The sequence below is a fragment of the Octopus sinensis genome, linkage group LG30 (genome assembly GCF_006345805.1).
Source record: "Octopus sinensis linkage group LG30, ASM634580v1, whole genome shotgun sequence".
Classification (NCBI taxonomy): domain Eukaryota; kingdom Metazoa; phylum Mollusca; class Cephalopoda; order Octopoda; family Octopodidae; genus Octopus; species Octopus sinensis.
In genome coordinates this window covers 1,474,893-1,490,621 of record NC_043026.1, presented here as the reverse complement: position 1 = coordinate 1,490,621, position 15,729 = coordinate 1,474,893, and the positions used below count along the sequence as shown (strand labels likewise).

At 36.7% G+C, this 15,729-nt stretch overlaps 1 protein-coding gene across 1 annotated transcript; it reads right to left on the bottom strand.

Annotated features, from left to right (window-relative positions):
* Positions 1-398: 398 nt before the first annotated feature.
* Positions 399-8,956, bottom strand: LOC115226593. Its single transcript, XM_029797606.2, has 2 exons — positions 8,670-8,956; positions 399-2,482 (listed from the first exon to the last, which is right to left on the bottom strand). The coding sequence occupies exon 2, from the start codon at positions 2,469-2,471 to the stop codon at positions 429-431; it is 2,043 nt and encodes a 680-aa protein (XP_029653466.1). The 5' UTR covers positions 2,472-2,482; positions 8,670-8,956; the 3' UTR covers positions 399-428.
* Between the last annotated feature and the right edge of the window lie 6,773 nt (positions 8,957-15,729).

Below are 15,729 nucleotides of genomic sequence, written 5' to 3'. Positions count from 1 at the left end.
TTTATCACAAAAGCAAATAATTCGACCGTCACTGAGTTTGCAGGCCTTTACATAAGAATGGTTTAATGATATAATTCTAACTCGTTTTGATATATTTCCAATAATCCATAATTCTTTCTCAAGTGGTAATGTCACTCCCATGTGGCTACTATCCCATCGACATATATCTGTAGCTAAGGATGGCAGAGAGAATGTATGCACAACCTGTCCTTTTTTAGAAATATATAACAAACAATCGCTATTTATATCAGACACAACCAGCTGTCTGTTCAGCAGATGATATATTTGAGAGATGAGAATTTTCTCATTTTCATCAACAGCACTATATTTTATATTTAGATTTCTGATATAAGGACTTCTTGAGTGTAGACGACAATATGACCCTTCACGATAATTGTAAAAAAGGATCCTGTGGAGGTTACAGTCCACTACACAAATAGTTCCTTTGACAACTCCAATAGTTGAGACAGTAGCTGAAGGAAGTTGCAACCTCCATTTAACTTCTCCATATATATCATAATTGACTCTCTACTGTAGATAACATAGAAGTAAATTTTATTGGAGTAGATATGATGAGGGTAGCCATTGAAATCAAGATGCCTTTCGAAAAGCTCTTTGCAGTCAATTGAATAAAATACCAGTTTATGTTCTTTCTTCATTACAACAACAAAATTGATTGGAGTTGCAGCAATGCTGACATCACAATGTTCTAATGAAATTCTATTTTCAATAACAACTTTATCCTCCTTAACCAACAGAATATGTACCTCTTTGTTTTCCTCAGTGGTTAGAGCCAAAAACTTATTGGATACTATATGACAGATTTGAATGTAATGAGCATGGATGTCTATCAAGGGGCCTTGGTTTAGTACTGGACAATCAACAAGGCATGTAATATATTGAATTTTCCTGTTTTCTTTAAACAGAACAAGAAATGAGCTTGAGTCCAATCTACAAAAGTCAGTAGGTTGAAACTGGAAAGTTAAGGATTTTCTCCAAATTTTTGTTCCATTATCAGTAAATAATATAGCTTTCAGATTCCAATAAGTAACTAACACAGAAGAGCTTGTCATGGGCAGAATCTTTTTAATATGGTAGGGGTCATCAATGTAAATTTGATTGTTCAAAACAGGGGTTTGTTTCTGCTGTGAGCAAGTTAACCTTGGCCAAAAGTCTTTATTTCTCTCAACAACATGTCCAACACCGAAATAATCAGAAAAGAAAATATTTTTGGTGCCTACAGAAAAATATTGAGCTTTTATCGCAATTTCTCTCTGTGATGAAATCTTATAAATGATCTTTCCTTGGAGGACATAAAAAAAGTTGCCATAAACAGTGAGGTCAGTTGGAGAAGTGAGAGAATGGCTATATAACTGAAATAACTGTTGACCTTCAAAATTATAACAAACAATTCTATTTATATTGGCAAATGTTATTAACACGCTATCATTTGTTCCTACGGCGATATTTGCAGGGTCGTCTTTCAGACTAAATATGCTTTCAACTGTATTATGAACCCAGTCTACGAGGTATATTATTTTACTAAACAATTTGATACCTAAAAAGGTACAATTTTTCACAAAAGTAATTTTGTTAAAGCCACAATGAAAAGTTTTCATTTGACAACTAGAAGGATTGATAAAGATAATTTTTTTCCTGAATGGGATTGTTGCCATAACAGTTTGTTTATCAACTCTGGTAAGATCCGTGACTGGAGAAGGACTATGAACAACATTGCAGTCACCGTCTGTTGTGAAACAAGATAAAGTCATTAAATGTCGTGAATAAGTCGCTATTCCACCTTCGATTCTGATGATATTTGAAATTGTGTTTGGAGAATCTTTATCTGAAGCACTGAAATTTAATGTTCTGGGCACAGCCGGTGAGAGTGGACGAAACTTTTCCAATGGCTTTTGCATGGCAATGTTCTTGTAAAAGAAAGAATTGCCGTTTGTGTATAAGTTAAAACATTGTTCAAGAAAAGAGGCAACTTCTTTCTGAACAATAGAATCATCAGAATTGGTTTTAAACAATCTGTTTATTGTGTGTTTAAAATCTTGCTTAAAAAGTTCTGTATTTAGTCCTTCACTTTCTAAGTAAATACAAAATTCATTCTTTTTGATTTTCAGCATTTTCAAATTGTTTGCATATTCTTTCATTATTAGTTTGTGTCCAATTTTGGACAAAATACTTGGTACTTTAACTATTTCCTGCTTTGTCTGGTCACCTTTATTATGGCTTTTGCTTCTGCAATTTTTTGAAACTTCCTCTGTCATCGTTTCATTTTCATCTTTATATTTGTTATAATAATCTGTTAAAGCTGTTTTCATTTTGAATGATGGCATCTTGAAGCTGTCTTCCTCTTCCTTTAATGTTAGATTCATACTTGGTGACAAGCTGGCAGAATCGTTAGCACACCGGAAAAAATGTTTTTTGGTATTCTGTCTGTCTTTCTGCACCTGAGAAGACATGTCAAGCAGATCTATAATGAAATATGAACAAAAACAACATTTATTTTCCTGAAAATATTCAAATCTGAAGAAGATATTTACTTCATAATTTTCAAGCATCTTTTATCTTTTACTTGTTTTAGTCTTTGGACTGTGGCCATGTTGGGTCACCACCTTAAATGGTTTAGTTGAGCAAATTTTAAAGCCTGTTACTTATTGGTACACACACACACACACACATTTTCACAGAAGTCACAGGCTGGAAAAGTCTATTCATCTACAACAATAGAGAGCAGTTGTCATATTTCTTTCCATAGCAGCTACCTCTGAAGAGTGCAGGGTTACATATTCAGACTATTACCTAACACTTCGTTGAACCCCAAGTGTGAAACCAATTGGTAAGATCGGCCATAATGAATATATAAAATTGTACACTTCAATTAATATATTGTCAATGCTCAGTACTATATATTAGGTAAAGGCCCCATGGAGGTAAATTGGCTGATGCTGGTGGCACATGAAAAGCACTTTTAGAGTGTTACGCTTCACAAAGGCAGTAACGAATGACTGAGACCATTAGCATTATGTTGTGTTTGAGAAGAAGACCCATGAAGCCAAGTAAAATCACAGTCATGGCAGATACTGGTGTCACGCAAATGGCACCCATGCTGGTGGCAATTAAAAACACTCATTATACTCTCAGAAGGGTTTAGGAAGGGCATCCAGCTGTAGAAACCATGCCAAATCAGTCTGGTGCAACCGTCCAGCTTGCCAGCTCTGGTCAAACCATCCAACCCATGGACAAAGGACAATAAATGATGATGACAATGATGACACATAACAGGCTGCTTCTTTCAGTTTTCATCAACTAAATCCATTACAAGGCTTTGGTCAATCTGGGGCTGGAGAAAGCATTTGGCCAAGGGACTGAACACAAGCTTCTTAAGCACACATCCACAGCTGTGCCTTTATAGAGTATACACAAAATAAAATATAAATTTTTTGCCCCAGTTCAAAGCAGTGTCTCACCCAGTGCAGTGCCCCAGCATGGCCTCAGTCAAATGACTGAAACAAGTAAAAGATAAAAAATAATTCCATTTATAAAGCAGTCTAATCAACATTTAAACAACTTTTCATTAGAAAAATAATTAGAAAATAAGCATTGATGAGATAAATCTCTCTATATATAAAACTGAGAATGTCTGTCTGTCTGTGTGTTTCCCTAAAACTTGAGAACTACACAACCAACTTCATTCAAATTTTACACATGCCTTACTTAGGGCCCATGTAGTTTCATGGGCAAAAAAATGTTCAACTTCTTGCCTAGGGCGAGCCCATAGCAATATCATATTTTCTCCACTGTTTCAGTATTACGTGTTAAAAGTGAAACAAAAACATCTCTCTATTGTATGTATATGGATGTATGTATATATATATATATATATTAGTGACAACAACACTCAAAATATATAACAGACTGGAATAGTAGAGCTCAAATGAGCTGCATACACTTTTTAATCTGAGGGGAACAATGTGAGCAGCAACTACAAGAACACTACAAAATCCACAGAAAGATCAAACACATACATATATTCATATATTCATTTATATCTACAGAACAGATATAAAGCCCGACGTTTAGAAATATATAGTAATATATAAATATATAAAATCCTTGTCTCCACTCTTGAAACTTTGCCTCTAGTTCTGATAGTGACTCAGCAATTAGAGTAAGGTCATCAGCGTAGGGGAGCTCCCAGGGGCATCCTGTCTTGAATTCCTCCGTTATTGCCTGGAGGACTATGATAAATAGGAGGGAGCTGAGGACTGAACGTTGGTGGACCCCTTCCTCTACCCTGAATTCTTTAGTGTACTCGTTGCCAACCCTCACCTTACTTACAGCATCTCTGTACATGGCTTGCACAGCTCTCACTAACCATTCATCTATCCCTAGTTTCCTCATTGACCACCAGATAAGGGATCGGGGGACCCTGTCGAAGGCTTTCTCCATGTCAACAAAAGCCAGGTACAGGGGCTTATCTTTGGCTAGGTATTTCTGATGCAGCTGTCTCACCAGAAATATGGCATCAGTGGTGCTTTTTCCTGGCACGAAACCAAACTGCATCTCATCCAAGCTGACTCTCTCCCTAATCAGTTGGGCTATGACCCTCTCCACAACCTGTGTGTGTGTTTTACAGCACATCAGACACCAGCCAGAACTTTTGAGGGCCAAAAATACACATGTACCTATATACACCCCCACACACTTATATACACATATACAAATATATATACGTACATTAACACAAATAGATACATACATATACACTCATACACACAAATAAATATATACATACGCGTATACTCACAAATACATACATGCACACATACATACACTCATATAAACAAGTAGATACATACGTACACACATACATATATATACCCACATATACACAAAGCTAGAAAGAAGTGCTGCTGGTGCATTTCAAGATGGGAAACACACAAATACTTCTTTATTCTTAATTGATACATTTAATCAATAAAATATTTCTTCCCATTATTGATAAAATAATCTCATCTGTTTTGGCAATTGTCGACCCCTTCATGATAGAAAATACCTTCAACATTCCATCAAACACAAAGCACAACTCTTTTTTAGTCCGAGACACTACCTTGGGAATGGATTGTCTATATTAATTGGATGCTATGCCTTGTCGTTCTTGTTGGAAATGATGACAGAGGACCCGCTTTTCAACAGTTGCGATGATTCTACCAAAGAAAGTTTTGATAACAAGTCTACTCTTCAATGAAGTTGAGAAACAGTCACATGATGAGGGACCCACACTCTGAATTCAAACACTTTTCCCAGTTCATGAAGGTGTTTTATGATCGAACTATGACTAAAGTTGAACTACCTTGCTTAATCTTTTGAGGTTTGCTTTGAATTTTGCTCGGCTGAGTTCGATATTGATAGAACTCGATCGGCTAGATCAAGGGAAATCTAATCCCTCCTCCCCCATTCTTTCTTCCCCAAGAAGAAAAGCTCTGCATTGTATTTTGTCTCCTCTGTGTTCAGCCCTGTGTGGCTAATTAAGAAACATATCTATCTGTCTGTCTGTTTGTTTATTACCTGCTTTTTGGCTTAGAAGTTGGCATCCCAGTCATATGTACGCCTGTATGTATGCATGTCTCAGAATATGACGTCAAGAAATGCAGCATTCCTGTGCACCAGTTTCGTATGGTGTGCATACAATGATTATAATTTAACTGTTATCAAATTTCTGGCTGCTTATTCAAAATGATGAAATGAAGAACAACTTTCAAAAGAAACATATTCATTGCTTTAAAATAGATTCAAAGAAACAATATTGAAAATGTAAAAGAAAAACAGGAAAGAATTTAAATTAAAATCACTCTCCATGGGGATGGAATATTCTGAAAGTTCAGACACTGTCACTCCTTTTCTCTTTCACACACACACACACACACACACATGGTGCTGGCATGGCTGTTTTCCTTACCAACCACCACCACCACCACCACCACCACCACCACCACCACCCCACCACCACCACCACACCACCACCACCACACCACCACCACCACCACCACCACCAGCACCACCACACCACCACCACCACCACACCACCACCACCACCACCACCACCACCACCAACCACCACCACCACCACACCACCACCACCACCCCACCACCACCACCACCACAAGCTGCCACATAAAGGCCTACTTGTTAATCTGAATAATTAATTCACAGTAAAATGAGTGAATAGAATTCTGAGAAAAACAGCTCATATCGTCCTAGATTTAAAACCCAATTCTTGGAAGTAAACAACAACCCGGATGAAATTCATGATTGTAGCTTGACCTGCACAAAACAGCAAGTAAATCACCCTCAAATCAAACACTACTCCTTATGTATAATTAATATATACTGGCCTCCGTGCTGGTGGCACGTAAAAAGCACCATCCGATTGTGGCCGTTGCCAGCCATGTCTGGCCCCTGTGCCGGTGGCACGTAAAAAGCACCCACTACACTCTCGGAGTGGTAGGTGTTAGGAAGGGCATCCAGCCGTAGAAACACTGCCAGATCAGACTGAGCCTGGCGCAGCCTCCCGGCTTCCCAGACCCCAGTTGAACCGTCCAACCCATGCTAGCATGGAAAACGGACGTTAAACGATGATGATAAACATCATATAAAAATATATTGTATTCACTCGACGTTCCATAAGAAATTTAGAAATAAAAATAGCAATAAAAGTTAGAGGTTATAATAACAATTGAATTAAATATAGTAAGTAGTAATTAAAATAAAACTTAAGTATGGTAATTAAATCGTAATATAACAATTAAAAGAAAAAAATAGCAATTAGTATAAAATGTATCAAGGACTTGAACTCAAATATGTGGCTTTGCATGAATGGGAGAAATTAAAAGATTAAAAATTTAATTGAGTGCAGAAGTGATTTAGTCCAGATGGAGCTGTGCGCATACCATTTGCTATAGCTGCAAGCCATGTATCTATGAGAATTTTGGGAGTACGTAATGTCTGATCTTTCGCATGTAGCCGGTATGTAATTGTGCATTTGTTTCTGTGTACTAAGTGTTGAGTGTAAAAAAACATCCTGACGAGGGGAGTGTCAATTTTAAATATATGATATGTTTTATATTAATTGGCGCATCTCCGAAACAGCCCATAGATGAACTTTTATGTATTTTTGTAAATTTGTATATTTATCTTCTATGTATTTTTCTCTGGAATTTTAATTCATCTTTTTAATATGTCATTGTATTTTTTATTACCCCAAATTTTTTATTTAACAAATTTATACCAAACTAGCACCATGACCCAGCAACGCCGGGTCATAATGCTAGTACATTATAAATCATATAAATGTATAAAATACCATTCAGACCTAGTGATTATGGTTTTCTGCTCATGACTGTAATGTCAGGTGTTCAGTTTTTGGACAGGGCAGCATGATATTTTTCCCTTGAGCAAGGCACTTCATATCACATTGAGCCAGTTTATAAACAAGAATCAATTCTCTCCATCTGGAATGAATTCACCCCTGTACCTTTTTTTTTTTTTAAGCCTGGTACTTATTCTGTCAATTTCTTTTGCCCAAACCACTAAGTTACGGGACATTAGCACAACAACACCAGTTGTCAAGCAGTGTTGGGGGACACAAAGGTACACATATACATACAGACAAACAGACAGACTAGTACAAACATGCTATCTTTAAGATAGTATATTTTACATTGATATTATATCACTGTATCACATATTTCTATAGCATATATGCATAAGTATAAACGTGGCATGCAGGTGGGAATAGAGTTTAATGAGAGGCGGTGTGTGTAGAGTATCTGAAGATGGTTATTTCACTTTTTAGATGTAGTTTAAGGGAGATTTAACTGCTATTGAAACGGATACAAGTTGTATTATTAAAGTAAACTGGAATTATTACTGAATATATTTTTCATGTACACTGCAACTATTACATGTTATGCATGGTTTTTCTTCAATTATTGTATAATCCCCAGGTTATTCCTGACATTTTAGTGAGTCCATCAGGTACATTTATTTCATTAGAAAATCCTATAAATTATGCTCTGAAAGTTAGGTATCTTCATAATGGTTGTGATGGGTCTGTATTGTTTGCTCTTTGTGTTACTAGACAAATATTTATTTACTATTTGAAAGTACAAAGTAGTATCAAAAAGTTCCTGAACTAGTTATGTTTAACCATTTGAGCCCGTAACACCAGTTTACCAGTGGATGGTTTATTTTTCTCCATATGACAGCTCCACTCTACCAGTGGAGATCAGGAAGCCAGGTATAATAAGGTTCAGGAGGTTAAAAACAACAGCTAAATTGCCCTTTAATCACACACAAAATTTTTTTTTGTATAATTGTACAAATTCCTGGGTGTAGAACACAAATTGGCAAAAATTTTCTGAAAATTCCAGAAAATAAAAAGGATCTAAAGCTAGTTATGAGGGGTTATATAGATTGCTTAAACCGGAATACGACCCTTATTTTCCCTGAAACGATGAAAGGCAAATCAGCATTGATAGAATATGAACACAGATGGATAAAATGGTGCTAAGAATTATGCCCGGTGCAAGTAGCTATTCTATCAGCTCATCACCTTAATTCTAGAGAATTAAAATAGTTATAACAATAATTTTTACCTGATTAAAACGTCTGGGTTTCAGTTCCTGACTGGAATCTTTCTTTAGATTTCAGTCCATTTGTTCAAAGCAGTTCGTTGTAAGAGGCTGCCATAAAATGGCCTCTGTTCATGCAAGTTAGTTTTATAAAGTTGACAGGAAAACCTGTGAACGTTATGCAATGTGTGTGTGTGTGTGTGTGTACATGTGTTTGAGTGTGTGTGCTTTTATTCTTGACTTGACTGCCTTCTTGTTTCTGCCTTCTTCCATCTAGCCATGTTAGTCTGTCAGCCTGCTTTCACCAACAGCATCACCACCCTTCTTCCTCTTCCTCACTATTCACAAATTTATGTAGGTCAACCACTGCTTCCTGCTCAAATAAGTTCTTGTCTGTTTTCTTTCTTTTTCTTTTCTTCGGGAGTGGTTGGCAAAATGCTTGTTTTCCAACATGGTTCTGGATTCACTCCCACAGCATGGCACTTTGGACAAAGTGTTTTTTTCTATAGTCTTAGCCTTGTAAATGGATTTGGTAGATGGAAAACTGAAAGCCCATCTGTATGACACATACAAAGGGTAAAACCCCCTTGGACATGAATGACCATGGGATGCACCTAGAAGTTACCCTCTGAGGCACAAGTCCATGTAAGGTCACCCATGCATACCAGCCTCACCTCTCCACACCACCAATATTATACAAGGAAAAGGCAAAGCATATACAACTTATTTCTTTATTGCTCACAAGGGGCTAAACACAGAGGGGACAAACAAGGACAGACAAACAGATTAAGTCGATTATATCGACTCCAGTGTGTAACTGGTACTTATTTAATCAACCCCGAAAGGATGAAAGGCAAAGTCAACCTCAGTGGAATTTGAACTCAGAACATAGCGGCAGACAAAATACCACTAAGCCCTAGTGATGTCACAACTCGTTTCTACAGCTGAGTGAACTGGAGCAATGTGAAATAAAGTGTCTTGCTCAAGAGCACAACATGCAGCCAGGTGTGAGAATCAAAATCATTACTTCATGATTGTGAACCCCAAACTCTAATCACTGAGCCATGAGCTTTCATCATCATCATCACTTAACATCTGTTGACCAGGGCTGGCAAGGCTGGAAGGCTGCACCAGACTCCAGTCTGGTTTGGCATTGTTTCTATGGCTGGATGCCCTTCCTAACGTCAATTACTCTGAGAGTGTAATGGATGCTTTTAACATGTCACCTGCATGGGTGCCATTTGCATGACCCCAGTATCTGCCATGACTACAATTTCACTTGGCTTGGTGGGTCTTCTACTCAAGCACAGCATATTGCCAAAGGTCTCGGTCATTTGTCATTGCCTTCGTGAGGCCCAACACTCTAAAGATGCATTTTATGTGCCACCAGCATAGGTACTAGTTGTGTGACACCAGTACAGGTGCTAGTTACATAACACTGGCATCAACCACATTACCTCTGTGTGGCCCAACACTTTAAAAGTGCTTTTTACATTCCACTGGCATTGGCCACAACTATGATTTCACTTCTCAAAGGTCTTAGTCACTAGTCATTGCCTCATGTATACAAGCCTGCCTCGGCTTAAATCATTTTGATTTAAGTCATTCTCAAAAATAATGTATGGAAAAATAAAAATCAAGGTAAGTCATTTTGCTCAACTTTACATCTTTCCACCACAAATATTGGAATCGTAAAATCACTAGAAAACCGTTAGAAGCACATAAAGTCATTTTACTGTACAATAAATAAGAATAAAAGCATATAAAATCATATTAAAAGAGTACAGTAAATGTTAAGATACACACCATAAAGTAGTGTAGCTTAGTGAACGAAATCATGAAATTACAAAATCACCAAATTGTATTTAAGTATTGGTAGATTTAAAATAATTTTGTTTTTTTTTACTATTGCGAAATAACAATAATTACTGAATTTGTTTTTTAAGCTTAAAGGCTTTCATTTTACCATGTCTTATTGCAAACTGCATTCATGATACTTCTTGCATTTCACCGCATTGACAAACAACCGCAGAAATTGTATTCACCTCAATAGACGTCATTGATTGGTTGAAATTGCCGAAGTGCAAGAAGTTTAACAAGAAATAGCTTATAAACAACAGAATTTTCTCAAGAACGCCAAGAGAAAAGGATGTTTTATGTAACACATTCTACCAGTATACGAAGTATAAAAGTGTTTAGTTACAAAGAAATTATTTTAGAAATCTGCTGGTCAAAGTAAAAAGATCCCACAATATATGCACACACGCTCACACACATACACATACGCATACAGACACAGACACACACACATGCACACACAAACATGTGCACACATATGCACGCACACGAATGCACACATACCTAACACTCACAGCCCCACGCATACACGTATATACACCCACATATACGCACACACATACACACACACATACACGCACAAACACAAAGTAAAGCACAGTTATTCCCCCCACACACAACCCCTACACATACACACATACACACACGAACACACACATACATACATATATACACACACACACTGCAAACAAAACACACACAATACATATACATGCACGCACACACACTTAAATGATACTAAGCCCAACCACACACACACACACACCACAAACACACAGACACACGTGCTATCATTACACGCGCACATACACACACATACCTCTTTCTCTTGCACTCTCCTGTCTTTGAAAGAACTTTTTCTTCACCCATTCCCTTCTGGTCATTCAATATGTGACCGCGTGTGTATCATTGGCGATTTTTCCCCTCTGTCTTCCCTTCCTTGGATCTTTCCTTTTCCTATGTTTCTCATGAAGCTCTGCTCAAAACGTTAAATCCTCCTTACTATCTTTTCCTGAGCATCCAATAACACTATACTTGTTCCACATCCTCGCGTTGTTGTGTTTTCTCTTTGTGCTTTCATGTTTGGATTAACTATATACATATATATATATATGTAGGTCCTGGGTTGAGTCGGGGTTAACCACAGTAAATAAGGTACTCAATACATAGCAGAGTAAATTAATTTATTTTATAGAAGGAGCTTCTACAGGACTAGAACTGTTTCATTTGAATGAAATCATCAGGAAGCTTGCTGTCAAAATAAGTTTTGGCATTTATACATTTAGGCAGATTTAATGGGGTGGTGGTGGGGACATTTTTTGTCTTTCTTAGGGGAGTGGTCAAAAGAATCAGTGATAAAGTAAATAAATGAATAAATAGAATAATTGAATAGAGTTTTAGGTAAATAAGAAGACTATCGCTTATATATATATATATACACACATATACACATACATACACACACACATATATATATACACACATATACACACACATATACGTGTGTATGTATATATATATATATATGTGTGTGTGTGTGTATGGGTGTGTATATTTATTTATATATGTGTAGATATATGTGTGCGTGTGTTTGCGTGTTGGCATGTATGTGTATGTGTATTTGTATATATGTGTGTATGTATATATGTGTGTGTGTATGTATGTGTATATGTGTGTATATATATATATATAAGCGATAGTCTTCTTATTTACCTAAAACTCTATTCAATTATTCTATTTATTCATTTATTTACTTTATCACTGATTCTTTTGACCACTCCCCTAAGAAAGACAAAAAATGTCCCCCACCACCACCCCATTAAATCTGCCTAAATGTATAAATGCCAAAACTTATTTTGACAGCAAGCTTCCTGATGATTTCATTTGAATGAAACAGTTCTAGTCCTGTAAGGGTAAATAATTATTAATTTTAAAATCAATAATTATTTCTAAATTTTCGGTATGTGGCTAAGCAACTTATTGCTTAACCCTATTTAATTATATATATTTATATAAAGAACTTATTGTAAAAGTTTCCATACCAAAACTACTCGGTAATAATTATTGATTTTAAAATTAATAATTATTTACCCTTGTATTATTAATGATAGAATTTTTCACTCCCTTATGACAAACTTCTGAGGAACTATTTTTGTAACACACATGGTAATTTTGGAGGGAAAATATGAATTTATTCGTCTCTATGGATTTGGTTTGTGTTGACTATCTTCTGCTATCTTTGATGGCACGGGATCGGGATGCAAGAGGTAGGTAAATAGCATTTGCAAATCTATAATCTAATGGAATGTTGCGCTGAAGACAGGAATGAGTTATTTATAATTCTAACCCAGAAACGCGTCCATAACTGACTGAAGACTTTATTTTCGTTATTTTACCTTCTTTTTACATATGTGAGTTACAAGTAAATGTTATATGTGGAGCTATATTTGTAGAAAATAGGAATAAGTGGTCTTTGACTGCTATTTCTAAATTTTCGGTATGTGGCTAAGCAACTTGTTGCTTAACCCTATTTGATTTTATATATATATATAAAGCTAACTAGGAAGATAGTTTTTGTATGTGGCAGATGCTCAGGAGCAATAAACACTGAAAATGCGCAGAAACCAACTTCCGCCACATTCCAGGGAGAAAAACTAGAAGTAGTTGATAGCTTCTATTACCTAGGTGACCAAGTCAGTAGCGGAGGTGGGTGCGCTGAAAGTGTAGCAGCTAGAATAAGAATAGCTTGGGCAAAGTTCAAAGAGCTCCTACCTCTGCTAGTGACAAAGGGCCTCTCGCTCAGAGTAAAAGGCAGACTGTATGAGGCATGTGTACGAACAGCCATGCTACATGGCAGTGAAACATGGACCGTAACTGCTGAGGATATGCACTGTGATACCAGTGCCGGTGGCACATAAGAGAACCATCCAATCTAAACAATTTGAAACTTCCTATACTCGTAGAATGTGTCAAAAGAAAACATTATTTTCACTTGTTTTTTTTTGATAAATTTGTAATTCGTTTGTTTAACGTGGTTTAATTTTTCGAATTTTAACCAATCGTATGCTCTCTTTTGAGCTGAAATAATTTTCTGCGTCTAAAAACTGAGACAACATCCATTTTGTACGTAATGTAGCGTTCGTGAGTTCGATATCAGGCTAACCTACCGGCCCCACGGTGGGATTTTTTTTCTTTATGATTATTAGTAAATTTTTTCTTTACGATTATTAGTAAATTCACGTTTATTTATTAATATCGATAACGAATTACTGCTGTTGTTTAGACCGGCCCCAGTATGTAACTGGTACTTAATTTATCCCTAACTCTAACCCAAATCCTAACCCTAAGCCTAACCCCTAACCCTAAACCTAACCCTTAACCCTAACCCTATCTTGTGACAGCCTTCCGGCATCGGTCGCTAGCTTTGGTTAGGTTTAAGGTTAGGGGTTAGGGTTAGGGTTAGGGTTAGGGGTTAGGTTTAGGGTTAGTGGTTAGGCTTAGGGTTAGGTTTAGGGTTAGGGTTAGGGATAAAGTAAGTACCAGTTACGCACGCACGCACTGGTGTCGATAGAGCCCCTTGCCGGAACAAATTTTTTCTTTACGATTATTAGTAAATTCACGTTTATTTATCAATATCGATAACGAATTACTGCCGTTGTTTAGACCGGCCCAAGTACATAACTGGTACTTAATTTATCCCTAACTCTAACCCTAACCCTAAAGCTAACCCCTAACCCTAACCCTAAACCTAACCCCAACCCTAACCCCTAACCCTAAACCTATCCAAAGCTAGCGACTGATGCCGGAAGGCTGTCACGAGATAGGGTTAGGGTTTAGGGGTTAGGTTTAGGGTTAGGGTTAGAGATTAGGTTTAGGGTTATATATGTGTGTGTGTACGAACAGCCATGCTACATGGTAGTGAAACATGGGCCGTGACTGCTGAGGGTATGCGTAAGCTCGCAAGAAATGAAGCCAGTATGCTCCAATGTTCATACTCGACAGAGTGTAAGTACCTTGAGAGAAAAGTTGGACCTGAGAAGCATCAGATGTGGTGTGCAAGAGAGACGTCTACGCTGGTATGGACACGTGGTAAGAATGGATGAAGATAGTTGTGTGAAAAAGTGCCACACCCTAGTGATTGAGGGGAACCTGTGGAAGAGGTAGACCCAGGAAAACCTGGGACGAGGTGGTGAAGCACGACCTTTGAACTTTAGGTCTCACCGAGGAAATGACTAGAGATTGAGACCTATGGAAGTATGCTGTGCGTGAGTAAACCCGGCAAGACTAGTGAGACCATAACCCATGGCCTCTACCTGGGATGTAGCCAGTCCACTTATGCATACCTTTCCTTCTTGGGACACAAAACTCTACTTGTGAAGACCTGTGAGAATCAGAATCAAGTGAGAATCAGAATCAAAATCGAAATTGATCAACATCAACGGAAATTGTAGCTGTGATACCAGTACCGGTGGCATGTAAAAAGCACCCACTACACTCTCGGAGTGGTTGGCGTTTGGAAGGGCATCCAGCCGTAGAAACATTGCCAGATCAGACTGGGCCTGGTGCAGCCTTCGGGCTTCCCAGACCCCAGTTGCACCGTCCAACCCATGCCAGCATGGAAAGCGGACGCTAAACGATGATGATGATGATGATATATATATATATACATACATATATTATTATTATATATATATATATATATATAATATATATATATATTATATATCTATATCTATATTACATATATATATATATAATATATATATATATATACATAATATATATATACATATATATATAATATTACATATACATATATATACAATTACATATATATACATATACATATATATTATATACAATATATTTATATACATATATATATATATATACATATATAACATATATAGATATACATATATATATATAACATATACATATATATATATACATATATATATATGCATGTATATATATATATATATATATATATATATATTACGGTGATGTACTCGCATAGCAGTAATTGATCTGAGATCGTGTGCTGAAACGAAAACAAAATTGCAGCGTGGAAGGTGTTTATAAGCCATTTAAGAAACACACAAAAGCGTTCGATTCACTTCAAATTTAAGTTAATTTGTCAAAATATTTCGTCGCTAAAATCCGCGACCTGTTCACTGACAAAGTCCGTGCTGTATATATATATATATATATATATATATATATA